This window comes from Artibeus jamaicensis, unplaced genomic scaffold (assembly GCF_021234435.1).
Source record: "Artibeus jamaicensis isolate MK-2021 breed Jamaican fruit bat unplaced genomic scaffold, CSHL_Jam_final contig_452, whole genome shotgun sequence".
Taxonomy (NCBI): Eukaryota; Metazoa; Chordata; class Mammalia; order Chiroptera; family Phyllostomidae; genus Artibeus; species Artibeus jamaicensis.
Genome location: NW_026521837.1, coordinates 5,520,138 through 5,542,423, shown reverse-complemented (window position 1 = coordinate 5,542,423; position 22,286 = coordinate 5,520,138). Strand labels below are relative to the sequence as shown.

The window sequence follows — 22,286 nt, the reverse complement described above, 5'->3', positions numbered from 1 at the left end:
GAATGGAGGGTTGTGGAGAAAAAACTCCAGGGGAGAAACAGTGACACTGTTCAAACTCTGTGAAGCGGAAGTGCTACTTCTAACCTCTTGTAGCTTGTTCCCTGGGTTGGGCTTGAGCTTCAAAAATTCAACATACATTTTCTAAAGCTGTTGTGTAATAAATAGTTTTGCTTTAAATTTCTTAGGAATCAATAAACAAAGTTAAAGATCGGGGTTCTGTAAAAAAAGGTTATCTATCCTCACAGCATATTGATTTAACTAGAAAACAACACAAAGTAAAACGAAAGTAGGAAGCAATACAAAAGGGCAAGAAATGGATACTTGAATTTTCCCCAAGTTCTTGGTTCATGGTGCAAGTACAGATATTTCCACCAATGCTGCGCTCGCCCAGCTTTCCTGGGCTAGGCTGACTTTGCTCCTCAAATATATTTCTAGAGAAAAGTGCCTCATGGAACTTGTTTCACTTTGTGGTGGCTTTCTAAATTTCTTACCCTTAACTTGAGGAAGAACAATCATTAAAAATATTAGCTAATTAGGAACTTACAGTTTTCCACTATTGTACCCTCATTCAAGAATAAGAATTTGTTTCTTTGTTTTGTTTTGTTCTGGTCTGTTTCTTGAACCCCCTACCCATCTTCTCTATACTTGTGCTCTAGGACCAGTTGCTTTGGTATACATTTTTTTCAAAGCTTAGCATTGTAGGTAATCTTTTAATCCACTGTCCCAAATTATTCTTAAAACTATTGGGTAACACATTCCTCTGTATCATCTTAAGCAGTTAGACATAAACATATAAAACATATATATTTTTTCTTCTGGCCAAAATGGAGGCATAGGTAGACATACCGTGCCTCCTCACACAACCAAAAGAAGGACAACGACTATTTAAAAACAAAAAACAACCAGCACTGACAGGAAATTGAACTGTATGGAAGTCTGACAACCAAGGACTTAAAGAAGAAATATTCATCTAGACGGGTAGGAGGGGCAGAGATAGGCAGCCAAGGCAGAGAAGGCTCGCAGCAGAGCCAGGGCTGGCAGACCCAGCCAGGCAGTGGATTGTGGAGGGGCGTGGAGCCCAAGGCAGCTGGCTGACTGGAAGGTCCCACATTCTCCTGCAGATAAACCAGGTGAAACTGGGGAGCAAGACAGACTGCACAACCCAGGGTTGCGTTCCCAGCATTCTGGTGCAAGGAAATAAAGCCTCAAAACACTGAATGAAAACACCTGTGGGGGTTGAGGTGGCAGGAGAGACTCTCAGCCTCACAGGAGAGTTTGTTGGAGAGATCCACAGAGTCCTAGAATGTACACAAACCCACCCAACTGGGAACCAGCACCAGAAGGACCCAATTTGCTTGTGGGTAGTGAGTAAGTGACTGAAATCTGGCAGAGAGTGGAGCAAGTGCCATTGTTCCCTCTGGGACCTCTTCCCCACATACAGCTTCACAACCCAGCAACGTGGGTTGCCCTGCCTGGGTGAACACCTAAGGCTCCACCCCTCACTACATAACAGGTGCTTCAAGACAAAAAAAATGTCCCAAATGAAAGAACAGATCAAAGCTCCAGAAAAAATACAACTAAGTGATGAAGAGGTAGCCAATCTACTAGAGGCACAGTTCAAAACACTGGTAATCAGGATGCTCACAGAATTGGTTGAATCTGGTCACAAATTAGATGAAAAAATGAAGGTGATGCTAATTGAAATAAAAGAACATGTACAGGGAAACAATAGTGATAGGAAGAAAACCAGGACTCAAATCAACGATGTGGACCAGAAGGAAGAAAGAAACATTCAATCAGAAAAGAATGAAGAAATGAGAATTCAAAAAAAATGAGGAGAGGCTTAGGAACCTTCAGGACATCTTTAAACTTTTCAACATCTGAATTATAGGGGTACCAGAAGGAGAAGAAGAAGAGCAATAAGTGGAAAACTTATTTCAAAAAATAATAAAGAAGAACTTCCCTAATCTGGCAAAGGAAATAGTCTTCCAGAAAGTCCAGGAAGCTCAGAGAGTCCCAAAGAAGGTGGACCCAAGGAAGAATACACCATGGCACATCATAATTACATTAGCCAAGATTAAAATGAAGGAGAGAATTCTAGAAGCAGCAAGAGATAAGGGGACAGTCACCTACAAAGGAGTTCCCATCAGACTGTCAGCTGATTTCTCAAAAGAGATCTTACAGGCAAGAAGGGGCTGGAAAGAAGTATTCCAAGTCATGAAAGTTAAGGACCTACACCCAAGATTGCTCTATCCAGCAAAGCAATCATTTAGAATAGAAGGACAGATAACGTGCTTCTCAGATAAAGTCAAGTTGAAGGAGTTTATCATCACCAAGCCCTTATTATATGAAATGTTAAGGGGACTTATCTAAGAAAAAGAAAATAAAAAACATAAACAGTAAAATGACAGCAATCTTACAATTATTAACAACCATACCTAAAACAAAAACGAACTAAGTGAACAAGTAGAACAGGAACAGAACCACAGAAATGGAGATCACATGGAGGGTTATGAACAGGGGAGTGGGAGGAGGACTGAGTGGGAAAAGGTACAGAGAATAAGTAGCATAGATGGTAAGTAGAAAATAGACAGGGGGAGGGTAAGAATAGTATGGGAAATATAGAAGCCAAAGAACTTATAAGTATGACCCATGGACATGAACTAAAGGGGGGGAATGTGGGTGGGAGGGGGTGTGCAGGGTACAGAGGAGTGAAGAGGGGGAAATGGGACAATTGTAATAGCATAATCAATATAATATATTAAAAAACAAATAAAAATTATAGCATTAAAACATTTTCATGTATTCTAACATAATATGACTACCTTCTGATTTATATAAACAGCAAATATCTGGCATTTCCCTTCAGAACCAATGGAGAAATCTTTATAGTGTGAAAGAGGAAAAGAATGGAAAACAGGGGATTGTTGAGCCATCTCCTCTCCCACACTGACCTTAAAAGCTCTGTTAAGGCTTTAGGCATTTCATAGAAGCATTTATTCCCCATTGATCTCCAGAATAAAGTCCAGAATGGGTGTGCTGGGAGTCTTGCCTCATTTTTAGCAGAAGAAAATGTTTCTGCTTTGCCCTAGCTATTGTAGCTCAGTGGACTGAGCATGGGCCTGTGAACCAAAGGGTTGCTGGTTCAATTCCCAGTCAGGGCACATGCCTGGGTTGCAGGCCAGGTACCCCCAATAGGGGTAGTGTGAGAGGCAACCACACATTGATGTTTCTCTCACTATCTTTCTTTTTCCCTTCCCCTCTCTCTAAAAAAAATTAAAAACTGAATAAATCTTTTAAAAAATGTTTCTGTTTTAAATATGTCCATTCATAAGTATCAATATTCATCTTAAGTTTTAAAAAGGTCATTTTCCACTAAAACATCACTTACAACCAACTTTCTCATTTACCCCCAAATTATTTTTATTTTTATTTTTTTCCCTCAGTATTTGGAAATTTCAACAGAGGGACATAAAAATTCCGGCCACATGCGAAACCACAGAGGGTCACAGAACAGCATGAAGCTAGCTAGCTGTGTTCTTTTCTCTGGACTGTTTGTTTACTCATTCGGCTATTACTAGCAAAGAGAAGACATGTCAATATAATCTTATTTTATTTTTATATTAGGAAGATTTCTTATTACACCTTAAAATGTAACCCAGAGGATGTAGTTAAAATGTAATTATAATGATACCAACCCTCTCCTTCAGGACATGATGACATTGCTGGAAGTGGCCACAAAACTTTGTTGTGTGACCTCAAGTGGGAAATATCTCTCATTCCTAAAATAGTCTTTTTCAGAGTTTGCTACTTTGTTTTTCAGAACCAAAATCTTCCCTTTAGGACACAAAATATGACTATACTTATCAGCTAGTTGTTCATTGTTCTGGACACATACCAATGTTTTCTTACCAAATTAGAACATACTTATTCTTCTAAGTTTTTAGTTTTTTAGTTCATGTTTATCTGCATTGTTATTTTATTGTAGCTGCTATGACTTTCTTAGTTCTCATGAACTAGATTTTCTCTTATGCCTGGCCGTTCCTCTTCTAGTTATCTATTGCTATGTAACACACTATCTCGAAACTCAGTGGTTTAAACACCAATTTATTATTATCTCTCAAGGTTTTCTATGGGTTGACTTGGCTCAGCTACGAGGATCTCACTTGGCATCTGCCCTTTCAGATATTCAGGGAGGGGCAGGTATAAAAGTTACCTGAGGACTTGACTGGGCTGTGTGACCCAGATGCCACCTTAGTGCTTCATCACATGACCTGTCTCTTCAGCAGCACAGGATGAAGAGAGAGGTTCCTACATGGTGGCTCAAGACTTAGAACACTCAGTGGGTTAAAAACTCATTAACTGGATTTGTTGGTCTAAGAATAAAAGTTGCTGGGCAAATTACATCCAGTTATGCTCTCTTCTTTCTCAGGAGGCCTCTTCCTTCCTGAGGTCCTTTGTCTGTTCAAGCCTCAGTGGACTGGATGATGCTTACCCACAGTCTACTGCACTGAGATCCACTATTCAAATGCTAATCTTATCCAGAAGTGCTCTCAGGCACATTCTGAAATAATGTTTAATTTGAGCATCCTTTGGCCCAGTAAGTTGACTCATAGAATTTACACGAGGTTTGATGATAACCCATTCTACAAAGCAGAAGTAATGGTCTCTGTTGGGCAGTTTTGCCATAATTGTCCTATAGCTAGAGTCAAGATCAAACTTTCCCTCAGCTGGCTAAAGGTTGAGACCTATCCTATAATCTCTTTAATAAAATTTCAAAAGATAATTACTATAGTGAAAAAAATTATCCTTAAATATTACTTATCAAAGATAATACTTCTTGATGCATTCAGGTCTGGAAACTATATGAAGCATTTTATTAAGTATCTGCAGAAAGGAGACAACTCCCAGAACACCAGAAATTTTACTATTTTTTTAAGAGTGTGAAACAAAAGACCAAGTCTCAAGTTGGAAGAAAAGAAAATAAAAGAAAAAAGGAATGAATTCACTAATAGTCTGTTTATATTTTAAGTTATTAAACAGCTAAATTATAAACTAATCAAATTTTTATACTTAGGACTTTAATCAATCATTTTAATCAAGATTCAACAAACTATGGCCTTTGGGCCAAATCTGGCCCATTACCTGTTTTTGCAAATAAAGTTTTATTGGAACACAGCCAAGCTTATTTTTTAACATAATGTCTATGGCTGCTTTTACTACAGACAGATTTGAGTAGTTGTGACAGAAACCATATGGCCTGCAAAGCGAAAAATATTTTCTATCTAATCCTTTACAGAAAGAGTTTGCTGACTTCTGTTTTAGGAAGAAAGTTTGATGACCCCTGACTGAAATAGTGAAGAGTGAATTATCTCTGAATTTTAAAAAGAGATCAGACAAGTTCTGCGTACTTTGATGGAGGTTTTATCTTCTTGATATGGGATGTCAGTGAAATACAAGGGGGAAAACATCCTGAAAAAGAACAGAATAAAATATAATGCAATTCACATGGGACATTTTTTTCTTGGACCAACAAACCGAGTTAGTGTTTCTAACCCACAGAGTATTTTCAATATCTTAGAACAGAAAATATTTACAAATGTTTGCATTTGGGTAAACAGAAGGTCCAAGTGATTGCTTCATGGTTTCCTTTTAATTAATATTCCTCTGTGTGTCTAGCTCCTTCAGAATAGCCCAAGACACTCATAAGCCTCCCACATTTTAGAATCTGGAAGACGTATGTAGAGGACAAACTCCGTTGCACTTCCTGACAGCCTTACCCATTTCTATATAGACTCATGGGCAACGATTGACTGCAGTCCCACCTGAGTCCTGGCAAAGGGTCCTGTGATTTCACATGCAGCAAGGAGGGAGAAGTAGTTGGTGAAGAGATGCCATAGGGGTGTCTCATTCACCCCTTTATGTTATGGGAGATGGTCCAAGACCATTTCTCATATATCCCTAGTTTCCTTTGTGCATGAAGCTTTCAGCCTTGGACATCTTAGGGTTTCACTGCAGACTTTTGTGTAAGCCCAGCTGCATGTCTGGAGTTGAGAGCTGCCTCTTCAATGGCAGAATGACCTACCACCTGTGCTGTCATGTGGCCCTCCCGCTCAGTGTTATCTGTGGGGTCAACAATGCAGGTTGCTGGTGCCATGCTGATCCTGGTTCTGCTCTTAGTGTAAGTAATAAACTGTTCAACACTGTTTGAGCCCATTATCTCCCTAGTGGCTGAACCAATGGAATTGTGGCATGTGACTCTTACAGCACAGCTGAGATCCTCATGACTCTGTTGTCCATCCCGCTGCCACTTAGGGAATATTTGACGGCTTGACAAGGGACAGTTTGACAACAGCATGAAAGGATATTTCTCTTTTTTATTAGTTGTCTATGTTCTCAAAGAGACTCTTCTTTTTGATCATCTGAGCATGACATAAAACCTGTAAAATCACTTATTAACTCTAAGGGGCAAAAGAGTAAACTATCATTGGGGTTGCTATTATCCCAAATTTCCTCTTCTGATTCCCAGTTAAATTCACTTAACAGGGTGATTGATCTTTTCATACAAAGAAGGAAGCTCTGAGAGGTATATAGGATGTGGAGCCTGGAGCAGCCTCCTATCCTTCACCTACGCATTATGTCATCTCAGTTGCTAAATGTCTGTAACTCAGTTTCATTACCTGTAAAATGACAACTTCCAGTAACTGTTAGAGTTAAAGGTAGTAACATATGTAAAATTCTTGGAATAGAACTGGCACACAGTAGGTGTATAATAAGCATTAGCTATAATATTAATGAAAATAGTGGTTCTCAAACTCTAAGTTGTCACTTTGAGGACAGGGTTCTTTGCTTTCATACACTCAGTATCTCAGCATTGTCCTGCTCCATAGTAGATGTTCGATACATTTTATACATAAACAAATAATAAAATTAAAAAAATTGTTTTCTTGCTTCTCCCCACTGTCTGCTTTCCTTCACAACTTTTATTGGAAATTTGTTTTTACAGTTACATTAAAGCATAAATTGCAGTTAAGGGTTTGCATATCAGCCCTCTTTGTGTGTGTGCATTTGTGTGTAAAAGTTTTCTACCTTATTTCACTCCCTACTCCAACTAAAACCAAATTAAGTAGGAGTAAGGTTGACAAATATAACATGGAATAGTCAATTAAATTTGAATTTCAGACCAGCAATCATTTAGTATAAGTATGGTCCAAATATTTCATGAAGATCAACTAGTGCATGGAACATACTTATGTTAAACATCATTCATTATCTGTAATTCAAATGTAAAAAGGCATCCTACATTTTTATTTGTTCAAGCTGGCAACTCTAATAAAGCCCATTTATTCCCCCTGATGTATATGACTGACCCCGCCCACAAGCATATCAAAATCTTAGATATGTTGACTCATCTATAAGATAAATCTGAATTTTAAGTCATAGTGGAAATACGCTTTTTAAAAAAGATTTTATTTATTTATTTTATAAAGAGAGGTAGGGAGGAAGGGAAAGAGGAAAAGAAACATTGATTGATTGCTTCTCTCATGCCACCTGCTGGGGTCCTGGCCGGAAACCCAAGCATGTACCCTGACTGGGAATCAAACCAATGGCCTTTCAATTTATGGGACAACACCCTACCCACTGAATACACCAGTCATGGTGGAAATAAGCTTTTATTCTTTAGCTGAATTGTTCCCTTACTTGCCTCACATTTTTTCCATCCTAAATCTCTCATTTTCCTTCATATAAACATTTGAAGGATTACATTTTTATTTGTGATGAAACCCATAGATAGAATATACATACAGGTCACATAAAATACATGAGGGTAATAATTAAAGTATACAGTGTTGGATAGGTAGCATGATTAAAGAACTACACATTTATGGTATACAGTGTCATTAATGTCAATGAATTTTTTCTTAGAAGCATTCTTGCACAAAAATGTTTTAGCTGTAATAGAGCAAACATGTTAAAAATATTATTCATAGAACTACAGCTTCAAAATATTCGATCAAACTCTATCTCATGGATTGGTTTATCACTTGATAAATGGCTCTGATTTACAATAACCTTTCAATAACATACCAGAGAAAAGCAACATGCAGCCCCTTACTTGCAGAAGCAATTACAGAAAATCACTTTGGAACAGCAGCACCATTCCACATTATAACATGCACGTGTGTTATATTGCACCTTCCTGAGTTGAACTTTGAAAACTGTAGCCCCATGAAACACCAGAGTGAATCAATTCATCCCAGGTTGGGCCTTCACTAGTGGTAGAAGTAATTTTGACCATCATAGCTATCATAGCTACGCCCTTTATAGTAGCTGTACTCATCCTCATAGGCTCGGTAATTGTCTCCTCGAGGTTCCCCATTCTCGTTTTCATAGACTTCATATCCATTGTCATATTCATTGGTGCCCGTTTGTTCATACTCCCCCCCATACTCCGTGGTGGTGGTTCCCCCCAGTGGTGGGGGAGTGGTCCTATAGACTTCCTGTGGTGGAGTTGTAGGTTCAAACCCACCATTGTCCTGCTTTCCAGCCACTGTGGTTCCTTCTGCATTGGCATCAGGGACACTTTCTTCTTCTTCTTCTTCTCCATTGTCTCCACCACTGCTGCCATTGCCATTTTCAGTCTCTGTGCTGTTGGTGCTGGTTCCATTTATGCCTTGCCCGTTTTCATCCACTTCTGCTTCATTTTCTTCATTTTCATTTTCTTCCTCTTCCTCTTCTTCTTCTTCATCACTTTCTTCCTTTTTTGTAGCCTTCTTTCCTATATCACTAGCCTGTAAGGAAAGATTTGAAAGAATCCAAATGTAGGCATGAAAATGGTAAAACTTAAGACCATCACCTCATCCAACACAGATGGTACTCACATGTTCTGGATGTAATTCTGAATCAAAACCATTTAATTTATGAAATAAATTCAGAATTAATACTTCAAATTTCAGAATTAGTACTTCTGTCATTGGGTTTTGATGGCAAAAGATGTACCTGATAAATAAGCCTCTGGGAGAGATGCTTTCTATAGATTTGCTACTCATGTTCCCTGTCTTGGAATCCTCGTCTCTGACATGTAATGGCACCTCTTGAGATATTTTATTTATTGCTAAGATGTTTGTCCTTAATCTTCTTTTATAATGTAAAAATCCCTGTAATGATGGGGGAAGAGAACTTGCCTGGAAAAAGATCTTTCTTTATTTGTAAATTGGAAAAATATGCCTGTTCTTGCTTGCTCAGTGGGTTAGAATACTGTGTGGATAGTGTAAGGATAACCTTAGACTTCAGTAGAGGAATAAAATCAGATTGAACATTTTGGAGGAATTATTACCCTCTTGGGAAGTTGGATTGCGGCTAGACCTGCATTTCCTGTTCCAGGTGTGGTCTCCTCGCCATAGCCAGGTGTTGTAGCGGAAAGGGTGGAGTTCTCAGCCTCAGATTCTTTATCTTCATTTTCATTAGACTCTTCATTGTTTTCTTCTTCATTTGAAGTTTCCTGGTAGAAGTATCCAGAGCAATAAAAGTTATTTTAGAAAGAAGATTTGTTAGAGTCACAAAGCACTGTTGGAAAAGAACTTTGTATCCCTCAGCCAGGGCTTCACCCAATGTTGATAATTCTCCTTCCTCTTATGCCAACTGCACTTCTAACTTCTAACTCAACTCAAAGCTACCACATCCTATTTACCTCACTATAGTGTGTTTTATATATTTTTACTTTCTACTTATCACTTCAAAAATATTTGTGTAATAATTTCAGCATATCTTATTATATGGTATCAGATCATACAGAGCTTAGGCTCTTAAAGTCTATCAATTACAGTCTTTTTAGTTAATTAATTTAATTTGTTTCATTATACTGAAGTTGATTATAATAGTTTAATTTAAATAATTAAAACTAAAATATTTTATTAATAGCTACTACAATGTGGTAGTAAATTAATTCTTATATTTGCTGACAAATAAGTTGAGAACTTTCTACCTATTTTTTTAATTTTTTATAGCAGCCCTGTAAGGTAGAATCATTGCTCTTACTTTAAAAATAAAAAGCTAGTCCTGGCTGGTGTAGCTCAGTGGATTAAGTGTGGGCCTGTGAACCAAAGGGTTGCTGGTTTGATTCCCAGTCAAGACATGTGCCTGGTTTGCTGGCCAGGTCCTGAGTAGGGGGCATGCGAGAGGCAACCACACACTGATGTTTCTCTTCCTCTCTTTGTTCCTCCTTTACCCTCTGTCTAAAAGTATATAAACAAAATCTTTTAAAAAAGAAATTAAGCTCAGAAAAGCTATAGAACTTGCTTAAGGTCTCATAATAAATGGTGAAGCTATATCTTTCTAGCTCAAAAAGTTGAGCCCTTTGAAATGCATCATGAAGTTTTTGATGATGATTAGAATTTATATAAATTGTCCACACTACACCTAGGATATATTTTTCGAAGGGGATTTAAAAAAATAAATCAGTTATTTTCAACCAAATTGATAACATATCTTATGTACTACCAAAAGAAGTAATTATATCTTATTTGTTTTCATGTTTATTAAAAGAAAAAAGATACATCTAATTCAAAATCCACCTGCCAATATGTAAGCCACTTGTGTGCCACAGGCAGTATTCAAAAAAATATCAGGAATTTGACACACAATTTTTGTGTGCATTGAAAATACTTAACAGTCTATGAAATTCTGAATGTACTATGCTAGTGTATGAATATGATTTTTAATAATTGCCACTCCTCAAATAATGCTTACTGTAATCTTAACATTTTAGTCTTTTTTCTTTACTCAATGTTGTTAGGCAATTGTTTGTTAATTGAGTTAATCTCACAAAGTAATTTATAGCTAATATTAAAAATCAGAAATTCATGTATATAGAATTTATTCACTTTAAACGAGTCCTAGAAAGTTGAATTCATTTTAATGTATTTTTAAAAATACTGTGATGTTAGAATTACTTTAGGAATCCTATATTTTAAGACTCGAAAAACAAACAAAACCTAGATTTAGCCTGCCTTATTATTAAAACAAATGACTAAAAAATATGTTTGTTTCAGCAAATTTGTAAATTCCACTGTTTCGATGAACTCTTGGGAATATTATAGTCAACCCCAAAACATTCTCCAAGCTAACTGTGTCAAATATTCTGCAAACATTGTACTGTTCATTTATGTTTTTAATGTTTATGCTTTAGTTCAACAGACTAAATAATTCAGGGGTAGAGAAGGAAAGATCCTTAGAGTAGGAGAATATACAACTTGGGTCCTGTACCCTCATTTTACAGGTGCAAAATCCAAGGTGCAATAGAATAAATTACTTGTATGAAGTCAAATATGCAGCAACTCATTAGTGGCAGGGTTGTGAGTATAGGCCCAAGCTCCCTATTTATAGACATCTGCATTTTCTCCTATAATACCCTGTCTTTTCCTAGATACTTTACTTGAGCATATACTGCTGAAATAAGTTAAAGAAAAATAGGTCAGTCTGTTGTTGATGGACATTAGGCTTCAAATATCTTATTGGTTAGAACAATTAGCAATAATTTGTGCTTTAAAAAGTAATGTTAACCCACTCAAATTCCTAAAATGACTGAAAGAAAAAATGTTGGTGAAAATGTAGAATAACTAGAACCCTCATACTGACAGTGGGAGTTTACATTGGTACATATGCTTTGGAAAGCTGTTTAGTTGCATCTACTCAGCTTTGACTTAGAAATTTTACTTCTAGGTAAATTAGTTGCCAGAAATGAATGCATATGTTTACCAGAAGGAATACTAGAATGTTCACAGCAGTACTCTTTGTTATAACCCACACCTGTAAAATACCCAAATGCCCATAAACAGAAAAATAATACATTGTGGTACATTCACATAATGAAATACTAACAATGAGAATAAGTAATTTACCACTACAGAACAATATGGCTCAGTCTCTGAAATTGAGGGTAGAACAGGTCACACACAAAGGAGTATGCGCTGTGTGATTCTAAATATACATGTAATGCACAAAAGGAAGTAAAAACAATCTGTTAGGAATCAAAATAGCAGTTGCCCTTGATGGGGCTTTGTTAATGGGTGGAATGGAGCCCACAGCATGTGTGGCTTTTTGTTATGAGTGCTGGTTACACTTGTGTGCTCAATTTCTGAAATTTCAATGATCTGTATACTTAGGATAATTGTATTATGTGTATATTTCAATAAAGGTTTTGTATTTATTGAGGCCAAATAGTTTAGAAGTGGAAAAATATATGTGTACCAAATAGAAAATATGCCTAAGCACCTTCTCATGTGGATACAATTCCTGGGGACTCTGTATTTAATCTGAACTGCCAACAAACTTTTAGGGAAAAATAGGGGGAAAAGTTCTTGCAAAATTCTTTAGAATGGAAAACTCCCAGGTTTACTCATCTACTTTTCCATGACCAGGTTTAATGAATAATTCTTGGAGCATTTATTCCTCTGAAGTTTTAAAACCGACCAACCAAATATATACATATATATTTATATGGGCAATATATATAAATATGAAACTGTGCTACAAAGAATAAAGCACTGTTCCTCTCTGAAGAGGAAGAAACCTATAGTCTCTAAGTTTCCTGGATCATGGGGAGTTCGAAGATAAGTTCTGAAAGGACCGTAAATGTTCAGAGATTGTTGGGAAAATTTTGAGTGTGTCTAATTTCATCAGAGTCCTAAAGGAGTGCTATTCATCCTTCACCCCCAATCACTGTCACATAAAGTGAAGAACCATTGCTGAAAGGTGTACAATCTGTTCGGGAAGTCTAGCTGATGAGGCAACTTTACAATACTGTACACCAAGCAACTGTAGTGAAATGGATTGCCTTAGCTTAGTTCTTGTGTAAGATAGGCAAAATTTTGTAGGATTTAGTGGGTGCCGTTTTTCTTGGTACTGGCTTGACATTCTTTTTTATTTTTATTTTTATTTCATTGTTGTTCAATTACAATTGTCTGCATTTTCCCCCTACCACTCCCCCCACCACACCCCAGCCAAACCTCCCTCCCTCCCTTGCTTCTACTCTCTGCCTTGGTTTTGTTCATGTGTCCTTTATAGTAGTTCCTGAAAATCCTTCCCCCCACTGTCCCCTCTCCCCCTCCCCCTTTGGCTAGTGTTAGATTGTTCTTAATTTCAATGACTCTGGTTATATTTTGTTTGCTTTTTTCTTTTGTCAATTATGTTCCAATTAAAGGTGAGATCATATGATATTTGTGTGACATTCTTGTTGGGGCCTCCCTGTTTAAGCTATTAGGGTAAATTGTTGTACTGGAAATATTAATTTTATAAAGTTAAAAAATTTAACAAATTATTTGTCACTTTTAAAGTTCCCACACTGTTTTGTTTTCAGGGTAACAGACATATTTATCTATGATTCATTTGTTACTGACAGTGTCCATTCATAAATAGCATCTATGAATACCTGAATTTAGAAAGTTCCAAAACCAGTGGATTGCTATAATTGACAATCCAGGAAAATGTACTTAATTAGTATGTTTCCTTGGGCAAAAGTGTCAGTTATAAACATGGTAGCACAATTTCCAAGATACATAGATGAATTTTAGCCATGAATTATACTGATTTGTAGTACTATATTAGAGGATATTTTTACATCTTGAGTATTTGCATTTCTGTAAGAACATGACTTTTGTCATTGAACAAAAAAAACATACAAAATTTCTATAAAAAAGAACAATCCTACTTTGGTGGGTCAAGAAAAACACATGAATCACAGTGACACTGTAGACTGGAGGATGTAAGATTAGCTTTTATATAGCACTCATTTAGTAAATTAAGTATTTTTAAGTTTAGTCATTATAATAAACATTTCATTGAGTTTAGAACTATTGTGTGCTTTTCTTTTACCATCATGTTCTATCCACTAAAATATAAATAATACTTCCTTCCCTTTTTATCAAAGTTCATACTTCCTCCACTTAAAATGAAGACATTTGGTTTTCTGTACCACCTACAGGTAACTTTAACTTCAAACTGCAATAGTGTTGTGGGTTTTTTTCCCCACATTTTTTAATGATTGTTCAAGTACAGTTGTCTCCATTGCCCTCCCCACCCCCAGCAACAGTGTTTTAAACAATGCATTTTAGTTTATTCTAATTTAAATAACACTTTACTCTTTCAAAAATAGAAGACTATATATAGGCAATTAGTAAGCTGGAAATGACTGTTTGCTGATTCTCAATACAGTAAACTATTTTCTTATTTGTGTTTTTGCTGTCTGGTTTGTTACAAAAAATCCTGCAGAAATTTCTTACCTCTTCCTCCTCCTCTTCTGAGCTATCACCATCTTCATTTTCTTCAGATGAGTCACTGCTCTAAAACATGCGTTCATACATATATGAGTCCATGTGTAGATTTACAATTATTTACTTAGAATAGTTATCATGCTAATATGAGAAAGATTGAGACTGGTCACATATAAAATGAGGTTAGAGAGAAAAAAGCATTTTACAATGATCAGATATGTATGAGATTCTCCATTTTTAACTCCAAAGCATATACACTACCTTGAAATACTTCATATGTAAAAGCTAGAGCAATGAATCATGAAATTGCCTAACTCTGAGAGATCAAGAGAACTATCTGGTTCAATTTCTTTATTTTACAGATTAGGTATCTGAAGCCCAGAATGGTTGTAGCTTCAGCCAGTTCAAGGCAAATCTTAGGTAGCCATAGATCACACTGTTTTATTTTCTTTATAAAATATAAATAGGTGGACATTTTGCCACTGAGAGTTTCCTTGCCTGGAAAATAGAAGTTGTTGAATTTTGGGGGAGTTCCAGACAAGATAAAGGTATAGGTAGAAATCCTTTGCTTCCTTGCACAACCAAAAAGAGGATAACAACCAATCTAAAAACAATAAACAACCAGAAGTGCCAGAAAATCAAACTGCATGGAACTCCAACAACCAACATTAATGAACCTAAAAACAACCAAGGAATTATGAACCAAGGAATGTTAGGTTCATAACATTAATGAACCTAAAAACAACCAAGGAATTAAAGAAATGGTCAACCAAACCAACCCAACTGGTGCACCAAGACAAAGAAATATGGCCCACATGAAACAATATAGAAAAACTCCAGGGAAAGAGCTAAGTGATGAGGAGATAGCCAACCTATCTGATGTGGAATTCAAAACATTGATAATCCAGATGCTCAGAGAACTGATTGAACTTAGCTGAAAAATGAAAGAACAAGTAAAGACTACCCAAAATGAAATAAAGCAAAATATTCAGGGAACCAACAGTGACAGGAAGGAAACCAGGACTCAAATCAACAATTTAGAACAAAAGGAAGAAATAAACATCCAACCAGAACAGAGTGAAGAAAAAAGAATTCAAAAAAATGAAGAGAGGTTTAGGAATCTCTGGGACAACCTGAAACTTTACAATATCCAAATTGTAGGGGTGCCAGAGGAGAAGAACAAGAGTAAGAAATTGAAAACTTATTTGAACAAATAATGAAGGAAAACTTCCCCAATCTGGCAAAGGAAATAGACTTCCAGAAAGTCCACAAAGCCCAGAGAGTCTCAAAGTTGGACCCAAAGAGGAATACACCAAGGCACATCATAATTACATTACCCAAGATTAAAGATAAAGAGAGAATCTTAAAAGCAGCAAGAGAAAAGGAAACAGTTTCCTATAAAGGAGTTCCCATACGGCCATCAACTGATTTCTCAGAAGAAACCTTGTTGGAAGGAAGAGTCTGGAAAGAAGTACTCCAAGTCATGAAAGGCAAGGACCTACATCCAAGATTACTCTACCCAGCAAAGCTTTCATTTAGAATGAAAGGGCAGATATAGTGCATCCCAGCCAAGATGAAGTTAAAGGAGTTCATCATCACCAAGCCATTATTATATGAAATGATAAAGGGACTTATCTAAGAAAAAGAGGAAGATCAAAGCTATGAACAGTAAAATGACAGTAAACTCACAACTATCAACAACTGAACCTAAAAACAATAATAACAATGATAAAAACAAAACTAAGCAAATAACTAGAACAAAAGGAGAATCAGAGAAATGGACATCACAAGGAGCGTTTTCAGTGGGGTGAGAGAGGGGAATAATAGGGGAGCAAAGGTACAGGGAATAAGAAGCATAATTGGTAGGTATAAAATAGATGAGGAGAGGTTAAGTATGGAATAGGAAATAGAGAATTCAAAGAACTTATATGTACAACCCATGAACATGAACTAAGGGAGGGGGGAATGCTGGAGGGTTGGGGAGTGCAGGTCTAAGAGGCGATAAAGGGAGAAAATTGGGAAAACTGTAGTAGCATAATCAGTAAAATATGCTTAAAAAACAAAAAAATAAAATATGAATAAAGTGATGACTAGGCTTATTTAATCATTTTCTTAAATATTTTTTACCTAAAAATAATGTATAAAATTTATACACAGACACACACACATACATGCAGGGATGGGCAAATTTATGTTTACACAGAATAAAAACACAGACGCTGAAATAGAGAACAAGTGGGCAGCGACCAGAGGGGAGAGGGAAGGGAACTTAAGGGGAAAAAGGGGGAGGGATTTTGAGGAACAAGTATGAAAGACACAGAGATGAGGACTGGGGGGGGGGGGAATGGGAGGGAGGGGGGAGACCGGGCGGGGGGGGGGGAAGAGGAAAAGAAAAAAAAATGTACTTGAAAAGTAACTAAATAAAATTTAATATTAAAAAAAAATTATATTTACAGTCGTAATACAAATAAATAATATAATAATTAATAAATAATGATACGAGAATAAACTTTCATGTGCTCACAACTGTACACCTACTTTGCCCACCCCATATATTAAAAATTATATAAGACAATAATTATTTCATTTACTAATTTAGGAGATTTTAGAGTACCATCTCTCTAAAGAGCTCAATACTGAATGAGAATAAATTGAACCAAGGCATCTGTTATAAAAATATAATTACGGATATAAGCTAATGAGTTATTTTGAAAAAGAAAATGTAAATCTAAATTTTTGTTTTCAGAGCCTTTAAGACAAGACAGGAGGTTACTTTTCTTTATTCTAGTCTCAATCCAAATTGAATTTTTCTTCTTTTTCTGCAATCACTCTTAATGGTAACAGGTATGCAAATGGATACCCAACCTGTCATTTTCTACCTGGCAAACTTTAAATTTGACTCTGATGACTCAGTTAAGTCTCATAAGTTTTAGAAAATACAGCTGCAGAAGAACCTCTTAGAGATGAGATTTTAGGAAATAATAATGATCCATTCCTACTCAGGGCTATCCCTGCTAGGCTCATTCTTCAGGTGGCCACACCATCCACCTACAGAAAGGGAATGCTTGTCCCCTTGAGCCAAGAATAACCTTGGGTGGAAAAGAGAATAATTAGACTTGTTCTTCCACTACCATGACCCTAATGGTTGTGCTTTCCCTAGCCCAGAGAGTAAATAAAGAATAACATTATATTTGAACTATTTTATTTATTAGTTAAATTATATATAGATAATGATGTATTTATGTAGCATATTTTGCCTCATGGGGAGTGTTTCATCAATTTTTAAGCTTTCTCATGCCTAGCTTTCCTTCTACCCCAACCATATCACTTTTCAATTAATATCTGCAGTGAGAACAGTTTTAAAAGTGCATGTATCCATAAAATATAAGTTTTTAAAGAACAGGAGAAAAGAACTGCATATAATGCCTCCAAGCCTTGGCTTCTTATTTTCCTTTCATTTATGGCTTATTACCAATTTGACACTAAGTCCTATGGATTTTCCACAAGTCTTTAATATACATGTTTTTTCCTTTTTGCCATGACTCCTTCTAACTTCTATCAGTCCATTTATTCAATCCCCAAATACATGTTCCAGGTATTTTACTGAGAATGAGTGTCATGGCAAGGGATGAAGCTGGAAATATGGACAGTTCCCCAGAGAAGAGTTCAGTAAAAGAAACGTAAGATACAGTTTCTACCCTCTAAGTGTTCACACACTAATCCATCATTGGAATCATAAAAAGCAATTGCCTCAATTAAAAATGCTTAAGATGTGCCTTGGCTAGTGGAGCTCAGTGGATTGAGCGTGGGCCTGTGAACCAAACAATTGTGGTTCGATTCCCAGTCAGGGCACATGCCTGGGCTGCAGGCCAGTTCCCAGCAGGGGACACATGAGAGGCAACCACACATTGATGTTTCTCTTCGTCTCTCCTTCCCTTCCCCTCTAAAGATAAATAAATAAAATCTTTTTAAAAAAATGCCTAAGACGTGACCTTATTTATACTTCTATTTCTATAACCACATAAATAAGATATGGTAGACTGCTGATAGCTTTGCAATCAATATAACATATTTCATATGAGTTGGTATTTTAGAAATAGTTATATACAAACACAGACTTGTTTAAATAAAACATGAATTTCAAAGCCAATACAGCTGAATCCATTTTTGTGTGACAATCTGGGTACTAAATATTTTATAGGCTTAAAAGAATAAAAGAGCTATGAAAACATATAAATAGACATGAAAGAGGAAAAGTCCTGGAAATCAAACTTTCCAAAATAGAAAAATTTATCATAAATATCAGGCAAAACTGTTATATTGGGAGATATGTCTTGTTGGATTCTTTTTTAAAACAATGCCTTACTCACAAATTCTTAATTAGTTGAGATACACCTATCTGCATATAATGTGGAAATTTTTTATATTAAATATCTACTAAAAGATCCAAGAACTTTGAGTCTATCAATGAAATATAAAACATCTCCTAATATCATTTCACTATGGACATTTTAATTGGACTATACACATATATATCTATAAAAATTTTTAGGTGGGACTATCTTTAAGTGCCTGACATTTTAGCAAAGTTGAGGAGCTAGTCAGAAAGGTAAATTTATTATCATTTCGATTTTATTTAAGAAAATGAAGCAGACTTTCAAATGAGCAATGTTTGTTTACGGGACTGAGGTGAACCAAAAATGAAAGGCAGTTCTGAAAAGCCACAGCTCTTGTATCATTTGTGCTCACATTTCTTTGGCCACGCACATTCTCCATAATTATTATGGTGCTAGAAATACTTTAAAATGATCATTTCCTATCATTGTATGAGTTAGATATGGGTTAGCCCGACATATGGTAGGATGCTATGCCAAGCCACTGAGCTGAGGCATCGTTTCAAGCATCTTGACTGCGTTTAGTGTCTCGGGAGTCCTGGGTCAAATGGTGCATAATTGGTGCCCTGAACCCAAACTGTATAGGAATAAAAATAGTGCAATTCTGGTTTGTTGTATATTTAAAATTAACACCACACCCTGCAGTTTTCAAAGGCTCTCTTCACAGTTAACCCAATAAAAATAGAAACTTATTTTTAGTGTTTAGTTATTTTCCTTTTTGTTTTCAAATTTTAAGAATGTTTTGTTTTTCTTATGAGCATTTTAGTTTGCTTCATGAATTTCTCTGTTTCCTCTGCATTTTTTGAGCTAATGTAATAACTATGCTTCAATGTAAGACATTATTTTTTCATCTGGTGACCTACACAGGTCAAAAGTTCAAAAAATCCTCAGTCATCACCACTGATTATCAAGAATTTCTTTTTAAATGGTCTTTATTGTTTATAAAGTCAATTTTTTTCCTACCAATTAAAGGACTCTAAAATAATTGGACATAAAACAATTGTGTGACATTATTGAATCAATTGTAACAAGATGATTAGTGGCCTCATTGACTTAATCGTCAGCAACTGGTAAAATTGTCCACTTTGGTCAGTGACTTAGGCAAAAATACCTGGATTCAATGTGCCAAGGTATATGCTTTTATTACATTATTCTAGAATGGGCCCAAAATGCTATTACTCTCTCTGTGTGTATATCTCTGCTTTAAAAGAGAACTAAAGATAATTTTTGTAATATTAAAAACAAACTTTTTGTAGTAAGTGATCTTCGTGGCTGAATTTCAGTGGGAGTTTAATTTATAGTGTTTCATAGTTACATTTGATTCTCTTTCAATTATACTGGATAAAAAGGAAAAATAATGTTTATGCTTACCTGAACTGGAAATCGTTTTAGAGGAGGATAAAAGTAGGCATGCTTATAAAGATAATACCGTGGTCTGTATTTAAAGACCTGCATAAACAAAATGAATGATATATTCATGTGTCATGTACAAATACATCAGAATAAGTATAGTCAGGCTGAACAAGTATGCTAACATTACCCCATTTTCTTCAGAATTCTCTAATTTCGCTCTTCGATGAAAATTTTTCATCTGTTGAAAAGAATATTTAGTTATTACATATTCTCTCCTTGACATAAAAAGATAAAAATGAAAATAAGTGTAGGGTTTTTAATAAAGAACTTACTGAGAAAGCACAGGCCATTCCCAAAATGCTGAGCAAAATTAAAGCAGTCTTCATTTTGGTGATTGCTTCTGGAATTAATGAAGTGGTAAAATGAATAAATATTAAAACTAAAAGTGTAATTTTTTGCTCGTGTTAGACAATGAAGTATTTCATTTGTTTTTATTTATTTCCAATAATAGTTTTAAGTAATTAAGAGCAAATTTCTGCTTTTTAAAAAAAATCAGTCCTTTTATTTAACTGATAGAAGACTGACTTTACCCTGTTTAATACTCTTGAGTTCCACGTTGGTCTTACTTAACCTGTGTGCTGTGATATGTCACCAGGGGACCATTTTGTCACTGCAAAGGGCTCGAATGCTTAGCACACTTCACACTGGGGCTGGGAGGCCTCCTCCTGTTACTGACATAGGAGTACCAGCTGAGTGAAATGAATTCTTAATGTGGCTATGGGACCTGTTTGTTTTGCTTATAATAAAAAACTTAGTGAAAGTTTAAATGCATTTAAATGATTGCTTTTATGCCGATGATCCTACAGGCATTTCCAGCTTCTATGTAGTTTTTGAACTAAAAGGTCATTTGTAAAATGGAGACTAGGCATTTTCCCATGAATATCTTAGAATACTTGGTATTTTTTATGTATGTAAATGATCCATAGTATGTGAAATACTATTCTCATACCATGTTGCACCAACAGCCATGTGTAAGGATCATTCTGTGGGAAGAGTTCATCAGAGTGTCACCTTGAGATACCAGGTGAAGCAGCTTTCTTCAAATTAGGTATTTCCCCCAGCTCTACTGAGAGTTTCCTTCACCAGAATCTGTCATGGGGTGGATCCGGGGCTCTCCGGGGTCAGGGCAGAATTGGAGGTGCAACTCTCAGAGTGGGAATAGTTCCTGGACTGTTTTTAGAGGTTTGTAGCCAGGCAAAGATTCAGTTCACATAAACTCGTCATAAGTAAATGGAGATAGTGAAGTCCTATCTTAATTTTATTGTATTTGATAAAATCCAGTTTAACAGAGGTTTTATAAACAACTGACAGCCTACAAATGCCCTCTTGCACTGGCACACACGTTTGGCTGCGAGTGCTTTCTCATACAGAGTGACAACTTTGGCTACATCTTGGAAACAACATGTAATGGTGGCAATTTTCCCACAATCACACTTGGAAAAGTAATATTTAAAATGTCTTAAAATGTATAAGACACATATATATTCTGCACTCAGAAGGTTAATTTCACATTTTGTCATCATTTACCAAGAATTACTGCATCCCTACTGAATATCGGACATGAAAATGAACATTACATAAGGTAAGGCTTGAGGCCTGGGGAAGCTGTCTTGGGTCCTAAGTCACACTCTATTTGTGGCAGAGTGGGTCTTTTAATTTTGATGCACACTTCCTCACAGTCCTTTGAACTTTAGTAAAAGTTCTTTGTGGGCACACTGAGATGAGACCCTGAAGAGGCTCATCTACTTAAGAAGTTTTCACAGTTTTTTGAGTGCCCTGAATGATACTTTGAATTATGCCCCCTATGATTAAACCCACTCACAAACAAGATTGTTGCTCTGTGGCTTCATGAAAAAGAGTTGGAATATTTATATCTTAAAGAGATAAAAACTTAAATGTATAGAGCTGTAGAAACAGTTTTTATTATATAATTTTCTCATATCAAACTGTAAAAACAACTAGATGAAAACATAGCAGGGATAATATTAAAAGAACCAAGAGATTCAGGTAGAGAGCAACTGACTGCCTACATAAATCTCATTTTATTTACTTTGTGATTCAGCAAAAGCAAAGACCTCTATATTGACTATAATAATCTAGACAACAGTTTAAATATTATTGAAGGATAGTTTTCCAGCTCTAATTAAAAAGTTTTTATTGGGAAAAGTATTGTAAGCTACCAATATTGTTTATTTCTCTAGTACTATAT

At 35.9% G+C, this 22,286-nt stretch overlaps 1 protein-coding gene across 1 annotated transcript; it reads right to left on the bottom strand.

The window, feature by feature from the left end:
• Positions 1-8,273: 8,273 nt before the first annotated feature.
• Positions 8,274-20,403, bottom strand: IBSP (integrin binding sialoprotein). The gene is made up of 7 exons (XM_037132965.2): positions 20,350-20,403; positions 20,205-20,255; positions 20,036-20,113; positions 19,301-19,303; positions 14,280-14,339; positions 9,338-9,502; positions 8,274-8,792 (listed from the first exon to the last, which is right to left on the bottom strand). The coding sequence occupies exons 1-7, from the start codon at positions 20,401-20,403 to the stop codon at positions 8,274-8,276; spliced, it is 930 nt and encodes a 309-aa protein (XP_036988860.2).
• Between the last annotated feature and the right edge of the window lie 1,883 nt (positions 20,404-22,286).